Source organism: Chelon labrosus, assembly GCF_963514085.1.
Source record: "Chelon labrosus genome assembly, chromosome: 8".
Taxonomy (NCBI): Eukaryota; Metazoa; Chordata; class Actinopteri; order Mugiliformes; family Mugilidae; genus Chelon; species Chelon labrosus.
This window is the reverse complement of record NC_140358.1, coordinates 14,611,525-14,636,185: the sequence shown is the minus strand read 5'-3', so window position 1 is coordinate 14,636,185 and position 24,661 is coordinate 14,611,525. Positions and strand designations below refer to the sequence as shown.

The window sequence follows — 24,661 nt, the reverse complement described above, 5'->3', positions numbered from 1 at the left end:
AACATTGGCTAGAGAAGGGGATCTAGATTCACACGATTCATTGAAGACTCCAGAGATCCAGAAATACTACGATAATACACATTTATTGTCACATTTACAACATATAAAATGGCACATATAAAAAAATACATTTGTAAACGTTAAGAAGAGCTTTGGTACCATAGCGTGTGATACAGTGATCTTGTGCATTTTACTTTCGGCTACACAAAATAAAAATGTGCTGTATTATACGGTGGGGTATGTACTGAACGTTGAAACAAACGTGTAAGTGAGTGTCTACGAAACGCAACAGAAGACTACAAGCATCCTTTGTACATGAACACATATGGCTATCTAGAGTTCTGGAGTACAGTAGCCCTTCATATCTGCGAGTAACAATAGCTGCAAGACACAAATCCGTCCACAGAGGCACTCGTGTGTGCCATCTTGTGCTAAGGCAGTGATACGCTGTTCATAATATTTTCACTTGACTTTCACAGAAACTGGAAAATAGAGTCACCGCAAGAAACCCCATATTTTAGTCAAATCTGACGATCCTCCGTTGTACCTTTCTGTCTTTCACATAGTGTAAGTTTATAGAAATAGGTATATATCCACATTATTTGTTTTTTTTTCCTTCAAAATAAAGTGCAAATCTGGCACAGAACTATGAATTAAGGCTACGTAAAACAACTATTCAAAAGTCACGAAGCTAAAAAAAAAAAAATACTGACGCAGAGGCAAATGAAACTAAAAGGAAAACAAATCTCACATTAAAACAGTGCACGTGGAATATTTCTGCATTTCAGGTATCGGGAAAATCTGTTTTACAAGAAGCTGTAAATAAAGATTGTATTCAGTCATCAAATTTCCATTCCTGGTCACCGTTTAGGACATCATGTCACGTGCACAAACTGAAATATGAACTGTTTTTGCATGGATCATTTTCTTTCCTTCATTTTTACCTTTTTTTTTTTTTTTTTTTGTTAATAATTTTTATATTCCCCTGACTCAAATGGAAGTTACCAAAACAAGTCACCCGTTTTTCAAAGAGTTGGGGATATTCAATGATAACAGCCAAACATACATATGGATAGATACATAATAATGCACGTGTCTCTTAAGGCCTCATAGTGTAGGTCGCCAGCTACGATGGACAATACGGTAAACACGTCTCTATTTACTGAAACTGACTAGGAGTGTGATTAGAGTACCGTATTTATGTTATGGCAGGCTATAGAAGATAGCATTGTGTTCATTATTAGTTTGTAGTTAAAAAAAAAAACAACTCAAAGAAGGCACAATGTTACTGAGTGCTTAGTGGAAATACAGAGATTGCTGTCTCGGTCTCAGTTTTGCTACATTTTAGTTTAATCACTTCCCTTTTTCAGGCATGTTTTTATTTAAAAAAAAAAAATCCCCAGAAAGGACCTCTGTTTTCTTAGGGTTCCTACGAGTGGCTACAGGAAGCTGTCTTCTACCTCGGGCGTCCCGGAGCAGCCTAGCAGAGCGTCTCTCTCGCTGGTCTCCTCCAGCCTGTCCTCCTCTGGAAGAGTGTCGGCAGTGTCCTGAGACAGAGAGTCGGTCTCCTCCTCCAGAGCCAGAGAGCTGAGAGGGAAACAAAAAGCACAACTTGACACGGAGCACTCAGTCATGTATGACTCACAGCGAGATGTGTCTGTTTGTTCTTCCTGGTTTTTCACCTTCCCCTAAGCAATCACAACACATCAATATACAATCTTGTGATTTGATGCTTTGTATTGTGTATTTTAAAGAACAACGTGTATTTCCTGTGTCGGCCATTTAGATGTTAAGTGCTCCTTGTGTTCTTACTCTTATCTATTCACTGCTGAACTGATCTGATGTTTTTTTTTTCTGTTACACAACGCATCAGTATACAGTCCTCTTTACTTTTTATAGGGTGGAAAGCATCATTTGCCCAGCAGCAATTCATTTGTGGATGATCCAAGTTATTGTTCAGTGAATAAAACCTCCCTCTTTCAGTGGCACCAGCTGCATCCTGGTGAGAAGTGACTAAATCAGACTGATTCAGATCATCACAGAGAGAAGCTGACAGTCTAAAAATGTCATCTCTGCTTAAAAAAAAATAGGTCCTTGAAAATGAGTCGATTATCACGCTAGTTCTGTCTTCTGTCAGTCCGCTAATCGATTCATTGATAAATTATTTCAACTCCTGCTGTAACGGTAGATTGTTAGAAGATTAGAAGAGAGATCTTTGTGAAAATGATCCCCAACCAGCGGTTTACTCTGTTGTCTCTCATGAGACCAAAGACCTCAAACCACAATGTTAAAGGCCAAATACAAGCACTGCCAACACTCAGTTTTGCGTCCTGAATAAATCACTCCTAAACTGACTGACGCGGCTTTCAACACAGGATCAGGATTCATGTTTAAGAAATCAATCAACTGGAATAGAAATAACATTTTTGAATTTACATGTGGATAAACAGTACTTGTGGTAAGTTTTCATTTAAATCCTCTGCTTGGCTGATTGTTTATATATACTATAAAAACACGTCTCCATGTCCGTTTAGCAGTACAGCCGTTGTCCTAACTCAACATCTGGATGAGTGGGAGTGTGGTGGGAAAAAAAAACCAAACCCTGCTCTTGTGTAACAAATACATATTCATCTTTCTTGTAGGTTTGGCTCATAGCTGCAGCGTCTTGTCAGCGGCTCCGTACCTCACAGGGCTTCCTGACGGCTCGTCAGCGAACACCTCCTCTGGCTTCGGGTCTGGGATGGGAATGATGTACTCGTTGTATGAAGTCACGACTTCCTGCGCTTCCGCCTCTTGCCCGAAGTCTCCGGGCCTCGGACTCTGGTCGTAGGGGCCCGGGGAAGAGGAGCGGGCGGTGGGAGTCGGGGAGCCAAACGCTGGGTTGGCGATGGGAAAGGGTGAGGAGAGCCGGGGTTTGGTGCGGGCGACTGCTGGGTGGTCGCTCTTCAGGAAGTTGTCGTTGACTTGATTGTACCTCTGTCGACAGGAGATAGGAGTTTGATTATCTGAGCAATGTGGTTAAAAAACTGCATGATGAGCTTGTGTCTATTATTTGACCTGGGACAACAAAGGACACACAATACATACCTAAATATATTACTGTACAGTCATAGCTCATATGACGCACTTTATTTTTATGCATTCACCACCAAAAACATTGCTCCAAAAAAGAGCATCTAGCAGCTCTCCAACCAGCCACCAAAGTACCTTTTTGTAGCTGTCCATCAACATATTCCCAACGCTGTGGACCAGAGAGGAGAACTCAGGCCTCTTCTCGAACTTTTCGTCCCAGCACTTCTTCATGATGTCATAACTACAACATAAGCGACATAAAATTAGTTTGCTTCTCGGTCTTTATGTTGGACATCAAGGCTCGTGGCACCAAAGTCGACAGCGAGACTCACACGTCATCGGAGGCGTGAGAGGGCTTGGCCATCCGGTAGCCTCTCTTCAAAGCGCTGTAGAATAACTCATTCATGGGCAAGTCCGGGTAAGGTGTTCCTCCTGCACAAAGCATTTCAGATAATTCAAAACCTAAACAGCCGCGCACAGGCTATAAATCAAAATTAGTTGTAACCTCGACTAAATGAATTATCTGATATCATGCATTGCTGAGTAAACGTCTCGATCTACAAGACGTTTCCCAGAGTAAATTAATTTCATTTATTTTCCAAGAAGGACAACACTGATTATCTGAGCCACGTTTATTGTGCAGTAAAGCAGATATTCTGACCCAGATGTCCAAGAAAAATAGATGCACGCAAAGAAGAAGCACAGAGAATCTTTGGTTATCGCTCACAGAGGCCGGATTGTGAGTTTGTTTTCCACCTCTCAGGCTTATGCTGCATAAGCTATTAACTGTCCCCTTTGTTTGCATGGTAGTTTAAAAAAATCGTGGGAAGAGTAAAAGAAAAAAAAAGAAAGCTCACAATACCCTGAGCAAGGAAATTCGGATATCAAAGCTTGACTGTGCCTAATAACATTTTGACCTCATATGAGCCTTCAAACACACTGCTACTTCCATGACTTGCAGCCACGCGTACAATTATACATTTTAACTGTTAACAGTTTAACAGAAAAGTGAAGAAGGAGTCCGGAAGTGATTTGACAGGCTGATTTGTCAAGCTGTTGAAATGTGTTCAGAATAATGTGACCTATATAATCGACTGCAGGATTTTTTTTTAATCCCTCATGGGGGGTACGCATACACCACTTCTGATTCTGGGTAGGACCTTTTCATATAGTTTAGGTGTGTGAATATGTGCGTGTTTGTACTGACCCAGTGTGAAAATCTCCCAAAGGAGAATGCCGTATGACCACACGTCACTCAGGGTGGTGTACAAATTATGAAAGATACTCTCTGGTGCCATCCACTTCAGGGGCAGGAAGGTCTGCATGAGGGAAAAACACACTCTGTCTTAGAAAATAAAGAGCTGTTACGAAACACTAGACATTTACTTTTCTTGTAAACTACAAATTTATCGTATAACCCGTGCATTTTATTCACTCGGATGCTGCTTTTATCCAAAGTAACTCCCTACAAACCGTCTCATTCTGGATCTGTGCACTGGCTTTGTTACTTACGCTGCCTTTTGAGATGTAGTTTGAATCATGCATGATGTCTCTGGCCAGGCCGAAGTCACAAATCTTCACCAGCTTGCCCTCACAGATCAACACATTCCTGGCAGCCAAGTCACGGTGGACACACTGTGGTGGGACAAAAGAAAATGCCATCAAATCCCACCTATTGTCAAATGAACAGGGGTCACTGAATGAGCCAGACTTCATCATGAGGTCAGCCAGCCAATCAGCAGGGACTTTGTATAACACACACAGTTCATTTTATAGATATGGTATAGATTAAACAAAGTCCAGTCTTAATGATAAGCCAAGCTAACAGGCTGCTGGCTCCAGAATAAGTGTATTTGACAACTTGGTAAAATATTTTAGAGCCAGCGTTATTTTCGGCAGCCTACATTCTTAGAGGCGAGGAACTCCATCCCCTTCGCCACCTGGTAGCTGAACCCCAAAAGGTCGTCGTAGGTGAGACTGGGGGTGTCGCTGATCGCCAGGTCCAGCCTGCCGCCACCTGAACGGGACGACCAGGTAAGACAACAAACAAGGAGAAGGAGAGAAGGTGATGAGCGTCTCATGAATGAAGACACTGTCTCATTTTATTGGGGGAACTCCAGCTGTCCTGTGACTGCATGGGCTAAAATGAAGCTGTAAAACTTGCCTGTATGTTCCCTGCAGTGTTTAATTGAAAACACTGTATTCGTTAATTTGTGAAGCTAAGAAAAAATTAACTGTTCATAAAATTCAAATTCTCGTTCTTCTGTGTTCATCGTGCTCAATTCTTTATGCATATTTTCTTTGATAATGCTTTAAAATTGATTGTTGCCTTAAGTGTCTGCAGACTGGTGTTAACGCAGAAACAAAATCAAACAGGCTCAAATCAAACCTTGTTCCTGATAGAGGTCCTGCTGGTAGGGAGACTCATACGGAGACGGCTGGATGTCGGCATACTTGATGGTGTCTAAATGCTCCTGCATGGGCACGTAGACCGAGGGCTCATCTTTGCTCATGTCCATGTATCCTCCGTCACTCTCACTTCCGAAAGACACATAGCTGGAGGGAAACACAGGTGTGAAAAGAGGAGAGATTTCTAAATAAACAACAACACATTTTATAAAATAGTCTCCCTGAAAGACTGTCTGCTCCTCTCACCCTTTCCTCTGACTGAGAGGGGTGCTTCCTCTTGAGATGAGGCAGCCGTCATCCTGGTTCTTCTCAGCGTAATACTGCAGGAAGGTGTGCTTGTTCCTGTGCAGGTAGTCCACCAGGTCGCCGTAGCGACAGTACTCAGTCACCAGGTAGAGAGGGCCTGATTGGAGGACCAGAGGAAGTGAGGAAGAAAGAAACAATCCTTAATTTAAATCTATAGTGTTATTCAAGTTACTGAATTATATACGTCTGATGTATTTTTCTGTTACTAGTAGAGATTAGCCGCCATTAAACAACTGGCGCGTTCTATTAGTTTCCACGTGTTTCCTGTAAAAACAGAGCTGCCCAATCCCGTAAACTCTCCTCCGAGCGCTCAGATCAGAACCCGAGCAAAGGCAAGCTGAAAGACGAAGCCGTCCGTACAGCTGACATGTGAAAATTCAACAAATACATGACCCCCAAGTGCAGGATGAGTCATCAACATTTTTAAAATGTTTTCCAGGAAATGAGAAACTCTAAAATACCTTAAATAAAATTACTTTATAAATTTATAAATTAATTATAAATTACTTTATTGTCATAATTAGGCGATATGGGATATAGTGTATGTGTGTAGCAAAAAGTTTCACATAACACACATACACATAAACATAAATTTTGACTTCATAGGAACTTTAATGAATAAAAAGTAGTATATTATTCACATGATATGGGGCAGCTGAACTGATATCAGTGATTTTCAGTCTATCAGCATCAAGTTTAAATATGGGACAATATAGTGACTGGTATATTTAACTATTATGGATAATGTGTGCTTCTCTACTGCTGCCTCTTTTTGCAAAAACAGGATTTCTAGATGGAAATTGCAGAAACAAACATGTTGAGCATTTATGCATACAGTAACAAAAGTTAAATGACTTTACACCAAATGTTGTGCAACCGGTATAGTTTCTAAGATGCTAAAATCACTTGAAATAGAACACATTCATTATCCAATAATGAAATATATGCTTAAGTGTATAATTAAAAAAATATTAGTGCACAATAAATGCTATTTTAGTGTGAACAAAAGCTGTTTCGGGATTATGAGAAAAATTCACGTCTCTGCTCAGTGTTTCTCAGACAGTTAATCTGACTATTATCTGCTGTCATGTTTTTAAAGAGGACACTTTGAGCACGCTTGTCAGTGGGTGGTGAGAAATGAGTTTTATTTTCTTCCTTAAAAGCGTTTTGGCGTGCTTCACCACTGTTTTATACATTCCATTCCCTTTTACAGGAAATTATTGCAAATGTGTTCGAGGTTAAGGAACGACAAGAAGACTGGACCACACAGTCTTGGCACTTTGTGTAATTTCCCATAAATATACCAAAAGACATTAAGTACTGTTAATATATCAACAAAACTTAACATTTCCCAGTGTCCAAGTGTATGCAGGTGTATGTGTAGGACTGTTGCTCATTGGGAGACTGACCGTGTTTGGTGCAAGCTCCTAGCAAGTTGACAATGTTGAGGTGAGGACCCAGGTGACTCATGATCTTCAGTTCTGACATGAGTGCCTGAGTCTCACTCCTCCTGGCTGTAGCTGGATGAAAGACAAGAGAGAAAGAGAGAGAAAGAGAGTTGTATAAAAGCAGGGCAGTGTGAGGTAGGTATGAGAACGAGAATACAGAAAGCCGGACACACTGTGTCCCTGCCAGACTGCTCAGTGACCTGTGAGCTGAAACTTGAATCAGGCTGGCAACCAAACAAAAGCTCAGCAGGCCGCTGCCCTCTCTTAGCTCACAGGAATATGGAACTGGTGTCACAATATTTGACAGCTACGCAGGGGTCGCCGTATTGCTCAGACAAGTCGCGCACATGGCTTTCTAATGTGTTTTTACATTGTGTGTCTTACATTTCAGCATTTTCACTGCCACTTTTGTGCTGGACTGGGAATGCGTGAGACCGTAAGCAGTTGCCTCGACCACCCTGCCAAACGCTCCTGATCCAAGAGTGCGACCTGAAACACAAAGCAGGGCTCAGTGGGACACAGTGTGAATGAAGCTCACATTAGACCTGAAAAGGAAGGAGGCGAAAAAAAAACCCCACTTGTCTTTGTTAAAATATTAGTGTAAGCATTTCTTATTACCATCCCACAAAATGTGAGATCAGAAACTCATTCACAGCCTTTTATGGAGAGGCTTTCAGATTAATTTTCTGGAGCAGAGGTCTATCTGAGCACGCTTGAGAATTGTCCTGTTTGCGGGGGAGCAGCTGACTACCAACAGCACATCATCAGACATAAAAGTTTAAAAGGAGCTTTAAAAATGAGGGCGAGTTGGAGCCAACAAAAGAAGTTTAAGAGACTTAATTTAGTATTCAAGCGAGAACTGTGCCCAGACGACCCAAACCACCCACTGCACTAAAGCCACCTAGTGATAGCTCCACTTTAACATGTCTGTTTGTGTCTACGGAACAAGCATACTACTGTCTGAGAGTCTGTTCTAACAGATTAAATAAAATAAGGACTAACAACGAAAAGGATGCAAGACCTCTAAATTTGTGTATGTTTTCTTACTGACCCCTGTCTCCACACTATCATCTGTCCCCTTTTTTTTGCACGAGGACTCACCCAGCACCAGGTGGTCTCGGGGCATTTCCCAGGCCAGGTCATAGGGCAGGTGGATGGGGTCCACGTAGATGTACTCGTGTCCGTCCTGGCTCACAGATTCTATCACCTTCCACCTGATCTCGTAGCGAGGTTTCTGAGAACGCAGGAAAAGGAAAAGTCCCACATGAGAACGAAGCCAAGATTTTCATTTGATTACAAAACGAAAAAAAAAAAAAACAGCTCCCGTTTGAGGTTGTCCTACCTTCTTCCATACAGCAATGAGGATGATGGTAGACATGATGGCGATGACCACTAAGGCTAGAATAGCAGCCATTAGTGTCACCTGAGAGTACAGGGCTGCAACGTGAGGAATCAGAGCATTAGCCACAGTACAGTGTATAAGACAGTAATTCACACAGAGGACATTTAGACAAGTTGTCTCAAACTCTCAACAGACATAAAACTTAATTTATAAATACTGTATGATTTCATGAAAACCTCACTATGTGTTTCTTAAGTCTAAACTATCAGACTGTGATAATTGTGTTTGTGATTTTTAACCCAAATGCATCATAAGTTTACTCTTTATTATCATGTTTTACTTAGGTAACAGCAAAGATACATTATTCACATGACACCTACCGCTGGACACCAGTTTGACGTCCCTCCTGTCGACGAGGCCCGCTTGGTTGCTGGTCTCACAGCGAACTGTGACCCGCTGAGGCTTGTGGAAAGTCACCTGGCTCCGCACCTGGCTGGTTTTACGCGCCGCGCTGTAGCTTACATTGTGCCGGATGCTCAGAACCTCCGGCTCTGGTATCAGCGGCTGCCACACCTCCGTCTGGTTGCTACACCTGCAGAAGAGACGCCGGGAAAATAAGCAGGTGGACGTCGCAAGAGCAGCACCGGCTGAGTGCAAAGCCAAAGCAGACGCTGTAAATTTGAAAGTGAAATAAATCTGTGTGTAGTCAGCCCCCTAGTGTTCCCAGCGTGACACTTCAGTGATGAATGGGTGGTGGTGGCGGTGTGACTTACTTGAGCATGCTGTCACAGCTGTACCACTCTATGGTCGGGGTTGGGACCCCCTCAGCTACACAGGTCACCAAGTGTCTGTTCCCTGGGAGGTGGTGGTCGGTCAGGTCTTTAATCTGAGCGGGAACTGCACACAGGAGGGAAGCAGTGGCCATTAATCTTTACTGACTTGGGAAAAAACAAGAATCTGCCTTAAATTTTTTTCTGTCAACAAACGTTACTTTCAAAAAGTCCGGTCTGGGGTCTGGATACTGAAAATAAGCAAGAGCGTCCCGCATACTGGGATCATTTTAAGCTTCTTTAAACATCCTCTCACCTTGGACCTCCAGGTCAAAGGTCACTTGCTTGGTGTCGTCTCCGTTGGTGACATGGACAGTGTAGACGCCCTTCTGCTCCGTCCTCACCCTCACCAAGGTGAGGATAGTGACATACCTGAGGCAGAGAAAAAATAAAAGAAACAAACCTATCACTGATGTTCTCCTCTAATACTCAAAGGCCAAATATTTCTCACTTTATATCCAAGATGTTTGGCAGGAGGCCATGAATTATATTAGACCTGATTTAAAATGCAGCAAGATAGTCTGCAGGGCCTGCCAAGTAAAGTCTAGGGACATCTGTGGGATATTTAAGGAAATTAAAAAAGGGCTTTTTCTTACCGTTTTGAATTAAAGAAAATCTGCGTCATGAAATAATGTTCCCTGTTTTAAAAAGACATATTCGTTTCATTGTGTGTAATTGGTGCTTGCTAACAGAGAGCCTGTTTCTTTCTTTCTGTGGATGAAATTTCACTTTTTTGGGATTTTTATATGTGTTGGCAGAAATGTGAAATTGTGGACCTGTACTCAAAACTTTGTTTGGCATTTGTCTAACAGACATTTGTGAGTTGTGACAGGTATTTCGTGTTTATGGTTCCTGTGTGAGGAATGATAGGAGTCCTTCCCCCCAGAGAGAGGATAGGGTTTCTCTCCAAGGAGGCCTCGTCTGCTGATGACTGACAGGAGCTGGATGCCTGTGGAGGCTGTCACCCTATCACCGGTCCGGTGCTAATTGTTTAAATGTATCGACGCCTACGAGGAGGCGCCTTGTGTTGCGCGGACGGGTGCTCTACCTTATTTCATGCTCTTGTTGTCTGATTGTGGTGGTTTTGTCTCCCCTGATGATTTTGCCGTCTTTGGTCCAGCGAACCTGAGGTGGAGGGTAGGCCTCGATCTCCACTCTTAGCTCCACGTTCTCTTGTAGCATGGTGGAAATGTTTTGCTGCCGGGCAGGCTTCACGTCCACAAAACCGTGTTCTAATGAGAAAAAATATATCATCAGTAAAATGTACTAGGTATATTTAGAATTATTTTGCAATAAACTGTTTAATCATCCAGGTAGCCAGACACTAACACAATACTGACATATCACCTTTTAGGGGAAACAGAAGCCCTGTCTATCACAAGATACTGAGCTGCATTAGCATTCATTTAGAGTTCTGTTTTTGGCAGATGACTGTAAAGCCAATATTCACTCTCTTTTAGTTCTGTGTTTGCTCTCTTTCAAATCCAGAAGAAACGACCCAGCTCCTCAGTCCACTCTGTTTTAGCAGCCAAATACCTTCACCACAGAAAATAAAAACCTAAAAGATACAATAAGGTTGCAGATATCTGAGTGGATTTGCAGTCTGATGACAATTCTCTGTTCATGAGCAGTCGCACATTTCACAGTTTATATAAAACTATTTATTATGCTGTTTTAAATTTGAGTCTGCTCAATGGGCTTTACTAAAGACAGTGGACTGTGTAATGCTTCTGTTCATTCTGTGGCCAGACAGTGTCTGTCTTTTCCACTGAGATTTCCACTGTGCACCACCGAACCTGTCCCGTCATCCTGTCTCTTGGCCAACGTTGCAGTTTGAGTCATTCGAGGATTTTATAAACATAACACACCTCGCTGCAGATAGAGTAAGCATTCAAAGACTCAGAATGCATTTAGTGACGGTCAAGCGACAGAGCATGGGAGAAAAGTTCAGTACGGTGACTCCGGCTTCTACTGGATCTCAACCCGCTGCTTTCAGTTGCTTAGATAGTGTCTTACTGTATGTTAATGTTGGAAGTTAGACAAACACTTGCAGTCTAAATATAATGTCGTACCCCCTGATTTGAGGTTCTATTTTTCAAGGTATCACTCAGGGCATCCACACCGTGTCAAAGGTTTATTACACACTACGAACAGAAATAAATAGTTTCTCCTCATTTCCTTTAAAATACAGCACCTCTGTCCTAACAAGCAGGTTTCTCTGTGTCAGCAAAAGGCAATAATAATCTGAGTAGCGCCAGTTTGTTTTAGTTTGTGTGTGTGTGTGTGTGTGTCTGGGGGTCCTTTCTAACCGAGCACGGTGATGTTGACGCTGGCGGAGAAAGACTGGCCTTGGATACTCTCGAAGACACTGCAGATGTAGTTTCCGCTGTGGGCCACTGTGGCATTAGGGAAGATCAGGTAGGAGCGCATGCTCATGGAGGACAGGAAGTCTGTCAGCGGCTCAACCTCTGTGAGCTTGAAGAGAGAGGGAAATTAAATGAGATGGGATGGGACATTTTATCATCACGCTGAGTATCATCAAAATTTAATGGATCCAACATTTGCACAAAGAGACTTAATGGAAATTAGTGTAATTGTAGTAAAGATCACATGACCAGCTCAGTAGTAGTCAGTGTCACCGAAAAACAAATACGAAACTGATAGACTGTTTTCAAAATTATCCAAAAATGAAGAAGACCCAGTCACTGCAGCGCAGAGACACCATGCACTGTGAGTACAACTTTACTGGCGGATAAAAATTGAGGTGTGTCTCTACATCTTGATGCAATTTGGGTTCGGCCGTGAGGCCTGAGAGCGATCACAAAGGGAAGGCTGAACAAAAGCGCTTGTTCTGCTCCACTCCCACTCACCTCTCCGCTGGGTGTATCCCAAGAGAAAAAGGCCAGCTCCGCTCCGTGAACAGTGCAGTTTACCGTCAGCGGTTCGCCCTGCTTCAGGACGGTCTTTGAAGCGTTGATGTAGGCGTCGATGCCCTCTGGGACTGGGATGAGAGGGGAGAGTGCGGGGGTGAGGGGGACAGACGATGATGATAAGATTTATTAAAACAATATGTGGAAAAGTCTACTTACCAAATAATCTACTGTTAATTTGTTAAAAACTGTACCAAAACTGAAAGTGGGGGCTAAAGTCCAACACTACCCTGTTATCTTCTTGCAAAAAAATTAATCCTCCTACACATTCTTGCACCAGTGTTACTCTAGGATGACTAAAGATCAAATACTGCACGTAAAAAGAAGAAAAGATCATTTATATTTCTGGAATACTTTGGTTAAGACACTTATAGATTATGCTTCACAAGCTGTTTTATGGCTTTTTTACGTCACTTAAAGATGAATCACTAAAAGATTCATCCACTTTATTAGTTTGGTCCAAGATTGAAATAAAGGGGGCCAGTGCTGTGTGTGTGTTTCTGGGTTATCCGGAGTTGCAGCACACATTGGGGATGAGATGATAATAATCACTACTCTTTATATTTTGGTTTCTCCAAGCAAACTCTTTCGCCTGAACACCTACCAGCGATACTGAAGACGTAGAAGGACTGAGACTCTTCCACCTTCCCGTTCAGCTCTCCGCGGCACACATAGTTCCTGTCCTCCAGCGATGCCTTGTAGCCCTCGCTGGGGACATACAGCCCCCTGATGGGCATGTCAGTGTCCCTCTCATACAGGGTGACATTGATGCTCGGGTTGGTGACTATGCAGGGGATGGTGCTTTCCTCGTTGGTCTTTGTTACCATGCCATGGGATCTCTCTATGAACCACACATTAGGGTCTGGACACATGACATATTTCATTATTTAACAGCTGGTTCAAACAGTTGTCTCATCGTTTTTCTACGTGGATAGCATGAGAAAGCAAAATGTTTTTCTAATGATTCAGTGCTTCTTCCTTTTATGATCTTCCTGGAGGTCTCGCCACACAGTTTACAACAGCTCACACAAAAAGCTCAACTCTTTAAACTCTTCTTTAGTATGAAGTTCTTTTACTTTGTAGTGGAATACACACCAGAATGTATTCTACCAAACAAAATACTGTAAAAATGGTATTTTATTTTTTTTTCGAAACACACTAAGACTCAACTTATCATTGATGCAAAGCCAGTTAAACGTTAACAAACCAGGCCCTACCTGGGACAAACACAGCCACCTCCTTCGCTTCCCCGGTGTGTTGATCAATGCACTGATACACGCCTGTGTGCTTCCAGCTCACACTATACAACGTCAGAGTGCTAGATGTGGCACCATTGCGCACAATCTGGTGGCTTGGACGGCCGTTTTGAACTTGTTCCAACTGAAAGAAAGGCACGTCTTCTTTCTTGAACGTCCATGTCGGCTCGCCGGATCCGGAGCAGGTGAGGTTGACAGTGGAGCCCCGAGCCAGGACGATCTCCTTGTCGTCAGGCGTGATCTCCAGGCAAAACACTTCGGTGCAGAAATACAGGAGAGCTGCGGTTTGCAACAACAAGGAAAGAGGTCAGGGTGGAGGTCGCAGAGACAGCCGCGTGAGGTCAAAGGTTAAATCAACAGTGTTGGTCGGATCCTGTTCTATCTCTGAACGATGAAGGATATGAGTTGTACGGAGCAGATTTGTGGGAGGATAATGATGCCATGTCAGTGACAGATGTATTTATAATGACCGAGATGAGCTTGAATGCGTCAGTTGCGCTTAACGTCAAAGTATTGTGTTATTTCACTGGAAATACAGTGTATAATCCTAGTTACCTCATTAATATGATCTAAGACCCCTTCAATCATATAAAGTATGATTTGTTAATAAGAAAAAAGTCTCAGATTATCAGTCTTATTGTGCTTGAGCTGTAAAATACTCCACCTAAGCTTGGCATCAAGCTTTACGCTTCCTTGCAAAACCAATGTGTGTTCACAGATTTTCACTTTTTGTTGGTTGATTGAAACTAGAACTCAGTTCTCACCTGTAAATGCAACTGCCAGGTGAAGCGTGAATGCCGTCACCATCCTCATGGTGGAAGCCTTCAGACGCCTTGGTTCTGCAAACAAACAGACATACTGTCTTCGTCAGCAGTTTACGAATCCAGATCATTACGTATCCACAAAATGTTCAGTAGACTCAGTCAAGATGAACAAAACAGGAAGTTCTGATTTCGCTAGAGTTAACATCTGTTCGTGAGAGATGATCTTCCTGTCATGATGGATTGATTCCTGCCCTCGCGAGCTCCAGCAGGTCAGTAAATGAATCACACTAAATGTCAGCGTAATCTACAAGAAAATGACACAAAACTATGTTCTGCTCAAACTAAAAGGAAACAAAACAAAATGTGATTAGTTTGTTGTCAAGATGCTTTCTTCATGTGTCGGCTTCTGGCCGGCACATGGAATCTGAGGTGCAGATGCAGCTCGTTCTGGAGGTATTTGATGCCTCGCTGCACCAGGACAGAGCAACAATGTCCGGCTCTTTTTGTTGCCGGTTCACCGGCATTCTGCCCGCTAACAAACGGGTCACTGTGTGCGGCTTTGCAACATGCTCGCTGGCAACAATACTGCGTCCAAGCTATTTTACAGCCATGCTGAGCCATTAATTGGTTTTGGCGTAAACAAAAGTGAAAATGGGGGCATTCGCATAAGCTGCTGACAGAGGAGTGTGCTCAGGGTTTTGAAAGGTTACTGTGGCTTTGCACTGCTAATGGGGTATCATGTTGTATATAATATCCAATGTCAGAATCCCAGAATTTGATTTGCCCACCTATCAGGGTCAAAGTTGACAAATGTTCACCATTACCAGCATTTAGAGATTGAAGTCCTAATTTCACAGCCCAGTTAGAGGCCGGAGGAAAAGATTGAGGAGGGGTGGGGTGGTTTGTTGTTATGTTTAGGATGGGGGTTAAGGCCTGCAGAACACAGACGTCTGGAAATAGTTAAAGATGGATAACAGGCCTGTATGCAGGAGGGTGGGAAAGAGAGAGAGGACGGAAGAGCGAGTCTTGGGAAGAGCGAGGGTGGAGGAGGAAGAGAAGCCAGTGGAAAAATTGCGAAATCTTGAGAAATCTAACCCCATTTGTACTTGATAATCACACTCCGATTTAACAATCACCTATTTTAAGAAACTGGCTTGACTTAAGGCATTATGTAATAGAACACAAGTTTTGAAGATTACATTTCTTCATCTTATCTTGACCTGCATCCATCAAGTTGTAAAAAACTGTTTTATATTTTAGGACGTAAAGGAGCTGAAAGACCTGATCAATTTGTCAGTGGTGGTGAGTCACAAAAAGTTCTGTGACTAATCTAAAGTTACTCAAACCAGATACATGTTGTCTAGATTAACTGCCTTTGGCACTTCCGCTCCCAAAACGAAAAGCTCAAAGCTCCTGAGTTGCTCCAAAAACATGACTAGTCCATTTCCTCCCCCGCCTCCTGGTTCTAATAAAAAGGGGTGAAGGAGAGACGGACAGAGAGCAAGACAGGGGGAGATAAACTTTTTTCTTTGCACAGCAGTTCATACACATGGATAGAAAAACATTCTTACTGGCACATAATGCACGGAGCTCGCACGTCCTGTACACACAGACACGCGCTACAGCCTAACCCCCCCATCCTCCAAACACACGAACACCTCTCTCCCCCCTTTATCCCTCTTTGTCACTGGTGTCCGTGTACAGTTCACGTTCCCACAGTGTTATTCTGAAACTTTCCCAGGACCGCTGATACGCTTGGGACCCCGCTGGTGATGACGGCAGAAGTGAAGGGGTCACCTCATCCCTGGGGGCCCCAGCAACAAGCGACGAGGCCCTGTCCGCTGAGGAAGCCATACATCAGCGCACAAGTACCAGTCACCTCAGTGTCAACGAAGATGACTTTGAGCGGCAACAGCTAAGCGCAGTGACGCCAAAGGCATGTGTCATTTGGCGGCATAAAAACCAACATATCATACTTTGACGAGCTGCTGATTTGACATTTGATAAACAAGCCAAGCTGCTACAGTGAGGGCTACTGCAGGATGTGGATTTACGTCTAAGCTCTAGCAGCAGAGAAGAGAATCTTTGTTTAACAAGAGTCCAGGTGTTTTTGTTTCTTTAAAAAGGGAAGGAAAAATAATGTTTGGCTTCTGCAACATGATAAGTTGGGCATTGGGTGACCAAGAACAGGGGCCTTTGAGAGGGGATCTAAAACTAAAAATGGGATGTTCTTTATAGGATCATGGTCCAAAAAAAGCCAGAGGACTTCTACAAAATATTATTCAGCCGTCACTATAAGTGGATGATCCTGGTCCTGGTAAGGACGTTAGACGAGAAGGGAACAAACAATGATTAAGCATTAAAGGGTCAGGACCCTAGTGAATCTGCCAAGATGCTTTGGCAGCATTTCAGTGACTTTAATAAAAACACTTGGTAGCAGTTTGATCCCTGAACCGCAAGGCTGCTCTTTGTCTGAGCCACAGAGACAACAGAGACATTTACAGTAAGAAATGTCTACAATATCCATAAATCAAATCAAGTTGAGTCAAGTGGTTCTCAATCTGAGGGTGAGATCCCGTAAAGGATGAGAACTTTTAGGGGGACCTTATAGGAGCTGAGAAATATTTTTCTAACCCTGATGTTTATTGACGTCTTTTTAATCTATGAAATTGGATACTGCGTTCCCGCGGTAATCTTGGAGGTCTGAAAAAAAACAAACGTGTTTATGTTAGCGATGGCACAGTAATCACCACGAGGGATAAACTGTTATCACTCTGTATGAGTTTTCCCACAGAGGCTGGGAATCTGGTGGCTGATTGACCCTTCCTAGTTTTTATAAACAGCCCGGCTACACTCAAAGTGTCGCCAGCTAACAAGGAAGACTGCTAAAGCCGACCTCAGCGGGGTGCACGCAGCCCACGCTAACCCTCAGGATACAGCTAGTGCGTGTAAACGCCAGTCCCTCGGCAGCCTGTAATCCCAGCGCTGGGTTTATCTATGTATGCTGTAGCTGCATGTTTCACTTAAACATCTGGCAGTGATAAAAGAATCCTCAATGAGGTGGGAACTACTGGCTCAACTACATTTGCAGCCAACTGTTTGCTCGAGTGTATCCCATGGGACAAAAAGCTTGTACTTGGAAGAAGTGCAATCTACAACAAAAGAGAGGAAGATTTCCAAAAACCCTCCCAGAGTACAGCTGGAGAGCTCTGACTTCCTGTATGGGAACATTTTCTAGCCACGAGTGGGTGTGAAGCAGCGATGCCTCACTGGCACAGCAGACCATCACGACCACTAACCAAATGCTTACGGAGATGCCACAATGAATAGGAAACTAAATCAATGCAACTTCAACAAAGAGAAAAACATCTTTAAATAACAAGGTGCACAGTGAAAAAGAAAGAATGTAAACTCAGAAACAGGAAGGAGGAAAGACAACAACAAGGACAGAACAAAACAAAGTCAAAAAAAACAACCAAACGTCAGCGCAGACCAATTAGACCAATGACAAAGCATGACAAACCATCGACACACCGCAAGAATACAGCACCAGACAGTGGAAAAAAAAAAAACATCACGCAGACGTACGGGATATACTTTATGGGAAACACCACATCAAGGCATGGAGTGGGGCAGCAGAAGGAGCACAGTCTTTCATCACAGACAGTGATGTTTACTCTGCTGAAGTGTTCAGGAAGTTACGATCAGCAAAACAATCAACTCCAGTTTAGTGGTCACTTCTTTCCAATGCAAACAATTATAGCTCAGATACGACAGAATCTGGCCTGTGACTGACGCTACGCGCTCTTTCAGGCGTATCAGTAGACTAGCTAAATATACGCGCCATATTCGTCTTTTTTAGTTTTCTATCTCAGACAGATGCCAGGTTTTCTTGATGTATCTCAGAACAGTGGGCCTTTGGCAAGCTGTGTGGGAAATAAATGACCCAGCGTGTCTCTGTTAAAACAAACCTCCATTTTTATCACTTGTCTTTGACCGACCATCCCCCCCTGAGGAAAACCTTCTGGTCCCTCGGCCGCAGATCCGTGACGCACTGTTCTCACCCCATGCGGCCTAAGTGTCCACCAACTGCAGCATGACTAATACGCATGCCATATATCGCCGGAGATGTAATAATGACGAATAAAATGCAGGCCCATGAAAAGTTCTGCTGCTGTCACGAACATATAAGAGGGAAAAAAACATGCTGTCAGAATCTGTTACTGAAGCAGGAAATGTCTGTGCAAAGTGTTTATAGAGCCTGTGTTTGTCATTTCAATTGTTTGGATTCTAAAAGAAGGCAGTGAGACTTACATCTATCTATCTATCTATCTATCTATCTATCTATCTATCTATCTAGGTGTGTGTGTATGTATCTATATCCCTTTGGTCTGTTTGTTTGGAAAAGTAATCTTGGTGCTTGGGGCCAGCGGAAACAGGCACTACACACAACAAGACTTTCACAATTCCTGTTTTCAAGCAGTCAGACTTGGCAAGTCATAGACTCCAGACTCCTGGAAGAATATTGCACTTGAAAAGCAGCGTACCAGCAGCCCAGCTGAGCTCTGATCATAACACAACTTAGTATAAACTTGTAGGACAAAAAAAAAATACCATTTTGTAGCCAACTTTTATCTTGGAGTAGGAATTATAAATGTGACAGACATCCAAGACAGACTATAAATACCCAAAAAGGGCTTGACCAGATAAGACTATTCTCACTTGGGATGATGGAGGACACTGACCGGCCGGGTATCTCCAGAGCTGTTAGCTGCTGAGATTAGCGGCTAGTCTCGAGCTCTTCTCACAAAACACCAGAGAAAACGCTAAAATTTGTGTGATAGTGATGTAATATTCCTAGAATGAAAACTAAAACGACTTGCCAGTGATCCACCTCACATCTGAGGACCTTACTCTCTTACCATACCACAGAGCATTGCCTAAAGCATCATCATTAAAACCAGTGGAGCAGGGATATTTCCTGTTGTTTGATCTGTCCTTGGCTAGAAGCGGACTTTGAATTGGCACAGTACTTGTTGTCTCAAAGGACAGATGGTAATTCAAATAGAGAAAATGTACTACATGTTGATATGATATACTCTAGTTGACGAGGCAAACTGGTTGGAAATGACTTGCTTATTCACAATATGGAGCATCACTGGCATGTATGTGTTGCAGGCCAGCCTGCAAATGATGAGTCCAATTTCCACTCTCCTTTTAGCTCTATTTTTGGTAAATGCTCCATTTCATTCACCGCCCCATATATCTCCACACCAGAAATCTAAAACCACACAATATCTGGCTGATAGAAAGAGTTTGTCGAGATTTGTGGCTTGCACCGACCCTGCTAGGTTTTATTGTTGCACAGCTGGACGCTGAACTTAGTAGAGTTCTGTGTCAGACAAAAACTGCTTGTATGCTGTAACTCAAGAGGCAAAAGCTGAATTAAAGCCGTGTTAAGTATCAGCACCACAAAAGCCAACTGTTATTCCTGTTCATAAATCTCCAACTACTTTCTTTTATTTCAGCGTTTTGGATACAGTGTATGGGGGGTCTTATCTCAGAAACTAAAGTGACTCTGTGCTCACGGAAACATGTGTTTGGGAAACTGTGGATTCTGGTTTTCTCCCTTTGAAACAGAGTTGTAAATGCTGTTTGTAGTGGCGGCGGGGGGGATGTAAGGGGCTTCTGGGTAAAACTGAGGGCTATAGAATGACAGCCTTAGATGTGGTTGGTGTTTGATATCAGTTTAATGATCTAATTTACTATTCGTTTAGGAACCTAAATGAATGACAGGGCATTTAGATGTAAAAAGCTAAAGCAGCTTCTGTGACTGAAGTAAATTTCCCTCCTTTCTGAGCACTAAACTTGTGGGTTGCTACCAGCTCGAATCAAGTCAAGTCAGATCCTGCTCAGTTCTCCGGGGACTTTCAGCATATACAGTTTAAGCACACATATTTGCTGACACAAGCCACACTACATGCACGGGCTTTTCTTCCGGGACTTTTCCACCCATCCTCGTGGTGCTGCTCTCATTTTTCCTGCTCTCCAGCAATTCCAATGAAATTGTACGAACGAAAGCCCCTCGAGAAACAGATCACGCCTACACACGCTTCTAGTTCCTCCCCTCTTACACAGCCACAACCCGCATAAAGACACAAAATGGAACAGCTGAATGCAATTACGAGTCCCTGTCTTTAAATTTCATTTGTTTTCCGGGACTTTAAGGAAAGCGGAAATGAACAATATCAGCGACACATCCACGTGATAATTTATGCTATTCGACCAATTCTGCTAAGGTTTAATACCTTGTATAACTACACCTTATATAGGGTAACTTTGAATGAAGCTGAGATAAAGTTAAAAACTGAACAGAAGTCGACTTGGACACTATTTTCAACTGTGCAGAATATTCTTATCTTGTAAAAGCAGCAAGTTGCTTTTCTTTGTCCTCCTCTTCCCCCGCACTGTATCACCATTTCCAACATGTTTTTATTGGAGAGAAGACAGCGCAAACTCCAGAGAGAAAGTGTGGCGCACAAAAGAATCTGGTGGAGACCAAAACTTCCTGCTATAAATCTTTTTGTTCCAACAACATCTTTCTAATATTATAGACGGGTGGAAGAACAGTCGAGGCTTTTACCTGAGAAACTGTAATGCAAAAATACTTCATATACACTGTATGCATGCGGTTTGATCATATGTGATGAGCAGTGGTGTGGACAGATCAAACAAGAATGTGACATTGTCGTTTTCCGGCTAAGCCCCGCCCACAGAGGAGAATCTAAATAAATTAACTTTCCGCTAATAATGACTCAAACTGTGCAGATGACACGCATATAAACCTGACTTAAGAAATAGTTTTTTTTAGAGCCTTTAGAGCCAAATTTACTTCATATAGTAAAAATAAAATTCCCAATATGCATTTTTTATAAGCTAGAGTTTGATCACTCATACTGAAGTGTAAACATTTAAAGAACATTTTGATTTTGTAGCAACATGAGATGGCTATTAGGATATAATAGCCTATTATATTACCCCTCAGTCCATATGTTTGTAAAAAGTTACACCTTTCTTTATATAGTATGTGTGATTCTCTCCTAAACGTTTTGTATTACAGCAAAAGAAACAAAATTAAATAAATGCTTCCTGCAGGACTTGTCCAGCAGGAGTGGCTGTGCTTCCTGACTTAAGATGAGATGCAGCTGCCTGTCAGCTCTGCGTGAGTGGGAGGGAGGGAGGGAGAGAAAAGGAGAACGAGCGGGAGGCCAGATGGACGAGCAGCCGTACAGGATGCTTTATTGCAGCACCACTTAGTGTTTTTTTTTATAAAGCTGAATGACCCAAGTATAAAGTTTAGGCAGTGGCACGAGGCTGAAGGCTTTACAATGAAGCTTTACAACAGCTCAGCTAAAATTATGCCCTCTGAACCAGAGAATAAGTGACCACCAGGGAATGAGTCACAGATTTCTACATTTATAGAAAAGATACACTCATCGATCAGTGATCATGTGGTGACACTTCTCTAATTTATGAACTCTGACACTTTATGAACACTGTTTTTCGGCAACACGTAAACGACACCACGCTAGTTTTCAGAAAGCGGTTGTTCAGCAGCTGCGTGATCAGCTCATGGCACGGAGGATAAATCACGAGCGGACAGAATGGGATCAATGTGTTTCAAAGCTCACTGCCGAGCTCGACTGTTGCATATCGGCACTCGGGATCACATGTGAGCTGAATCAGGCTCCTGGCATGTTTTCTGCATGGTCATAATTTGAAGCACATTTTCTCATAACGCCTGGCATGCAGAGAGTCCGGAGAGCCAGGAAACAGCTGATGACGAAGGATTAGGTCTGGGCCAGGGGAATGGAGCCGACTGGGCTGCGCAGCATCAGGGCTGGGGAGAAGAGCTCTGCTGCACTACATACCAGCGGCCTGACGCACAGCGAGGAAAATCCCCACTGGCCAGAAGAGAAATCAAACGACGCTTTGCAAATCATTCTGTAAAGATTTGTCAAAGCAAACGTACTGCTTTAAGCGGCTGCTGGGATACATCCAGTGAGATACGTTCAGCAGACGGTGAAACTATGAAATGAACGCAACACAGTCTAATACCGCTGACGGCAAAAGTATGACATGAATGCAGTTTTAAAGCAGCTCATCTGCAGTCCTTGACAATGCCCGGACCAAAATACCCACAAAGCCAGAGGAGATCAAAAACTTCAAGAGGAATCTCCTACATGTGGAGGAGGAGAACAACATACACAGAACACATGCCAACGTTGTTTTGACTGCAACTGATGCTCGATCCGATACACTCTTATCAAACGGGTCATCTGTATAAAGAAGATGGATGTGCAATTAACCGACCCAACTTAAATACCACAGCAGCCATATATGGCCGCGAAGCGAGAAGGCTTTCAGGTGCAAAACATATGGCAGATTAGAGTGAATAGACATGCATGCCACATGTGTCTCAGCCATGAAATAGCTCTACAATGTGACTCAGGTACTAAAAACTTCTCCTGTGATGAACATGAAGAGATGATTCAACAGGCTGTTTACGTCTCAGCATTCCTCAGACTAGACCACGTAAGTCGCTGGTTTATGAGAGGAGCACCTTACAAAAGGGCGACCAAGTCATAAAGCTTTAAATTGAAGCTGCTACGTGTTGTCACTAAAAGGAAATCCATCTACAGTTGACGAGGACGCCGGCGACGGTGACCGATGGCAGGTCTGACACCAAGGCACAGCCACCGGCTTTTCAGCCAGCTTCCCCACGTAGCTACGCAGAGAAGATTAATTCTGTTAGGACCATTCACAGGGGAGGAAAGAGACTGATGGTGTAGCGGTGAGGACCGCCAGTTCACTCTGGGTGACTGAAGAGGACTGTATAAACAAGCCCCTTTAGCAGTGAAGCACAAAGTGGAGCGCATACAAACAGCAATAAACCCCAGTGTGTGTGTGTGTGTGTGTGTGAGTGTGTATCCGAGACCCCGGGACACCTTGTCAAGCGCATTCTCTTAGCGAGAAGACAAACACCGTTGAAGTTGTACTACGTAAAGAGCGCAACTGTGTCTATGTACAGAGATGCAAGCCGTCGGTGTGTTGATGTTTGAACAGGTTGCTCACACTCACTCATTGTAATGTCTGGTGTGTACACAGTCGAGTATGCAGGCAACAAACACCACCAGCAGAGGCACATTAACATGACACAAAACAAACCAGCACTAAGCAACAAGTTAAATGTGATTATCTCATTATTTTAAATTCAAGAAGGAAATCAGTTGTCACACCCATGTAGGGTAACAACATTTTCACCACTTGGTATACTACATCTTCACTAACAGCTGACAAACAGCCGTGACTGACAGAGAAGTATCACCTCTTACCTTCAGACTGATCCTAGAAGCATAGATGAGTCTTCCCTCTAAGAAAGTTTACCGGCCGGCAGCAGGAAACCAGAGGAGAGATTTCCAGCTGGCTGTCTCTACAGGGGCTGCTGCTTGAAATGTATAGATCCCTCAGATGTTCAGAGCCTGAGGTTAATCTCTGCTGTCCCAGGAGTCTGTTGGAGGAGGTACCGCACTGAGCCCGGCTGTTTGTTTAGTCAAATCACAGCACTATGGTTTTCTCTCTCCTCTCTCACACTTCGGAAAAGGCCTGCCCACCACTCAGAAAGAGTGCTGAAAGTAAAAAAAAGGAAAAAAAAAGCAAGCTCCCAGTGGACACATGCACTCCTTCCCTGACAGATTCACACAGAGCAGAGTGTCAGTGGTCCAGCCCAGCTGAAGCTGAGAGAGAGCGGGAGAGGGAGAGGGAGAGGGAGAGGGAGAGGGAGGGGATGGAGGGAATAGTGAAACAGAGTTGAGCAGAAAAAGCAAGAGAGGCAGGTCTCGGGAAAACTGAGAGAACAGACAAACGGACTTCAAAACACAGATCAAGTTCTGCTTGTTGTTCTTAGGTAGCAGCTCAGAGGTCCCAAGCAGGAGTGATTTGTTTATGAATGGAGTGGCAAGCAACTGGAGGTGAACTGAGACAGTCTCTGTTGGCAACGGCAATCTGGACCGCGTCTAACCCCTCCGCGAAACAACAAACACAATAAAAAGGAAGAGAAAGAGCGAGAGAGTGAGTGAGAGGTCCAGGCAGGAGAAAAAAAAAAAAGAAAAAAAAAAAAGAGGGTTTTTGGCAGAGCTCAGCGTGGCCTGCTTTAGAAACAAACACTGAAGTTTCTCAGGAAAAAAAAAAGCGTCACTTATATAATCACACTGCTAGATTCAGGTGTAAATGTGGTTAAACAA

General features: G+C 43.2%; 1 protein-coding gene across 1 annotated transcript; it reads right to left on the bottom strand.

The window, feature by feature from the left end:
• Window positions 1-64: 64 nt before the first annotated feature.
• On the bottom strand, window positions 65-24,237 carry pdgfrb (platelet-derived growth factor receptor, beta polypeptide). Its single transcript, XM_084549506.1, has 23 exons — window positions 23,753-24,237; window positions 14,358-14,432; window positions 13,555-13,872; window positions 12,942-13,199; window positions 12,278-12,408; window positions 11,717-11,882; window positions 10,456-10,639; window positions 9,664-9,779; window positions 9,351-9,474; window positions 8,958-9,169; window positions 8,578-8,672; window positions 8,337-8,469; window positions 7,620-7,724; window positions 7,197-7,307; window positions 5,728-5,884; window positions 5,462-5,628; window positions 4,977-5,089; window positions 4,585-4,707; window positions 4,280-4,391; window positions 3,405-3,504; window positions 3,208-3,313; window positions 2,684-2,976; window positions 65-1,587 (listed from the first exon to the last, which is right to left on the bottom strand). Exons 2-23 carry the CDS (start codon window positions 14,404-14,406, stop codon window positions 1,440-1,442), a joined length of 3,321 nt encoding a protein of 1,106 aa, XP_084405632.1. The 5' UTR covers window positions 14,407-14,432; window positions 23,753-24,237; the 3' UTR covers window positions 65-1,439.
• Window positions 24,238-24,661: the final 424 nt, after the last annotated feature.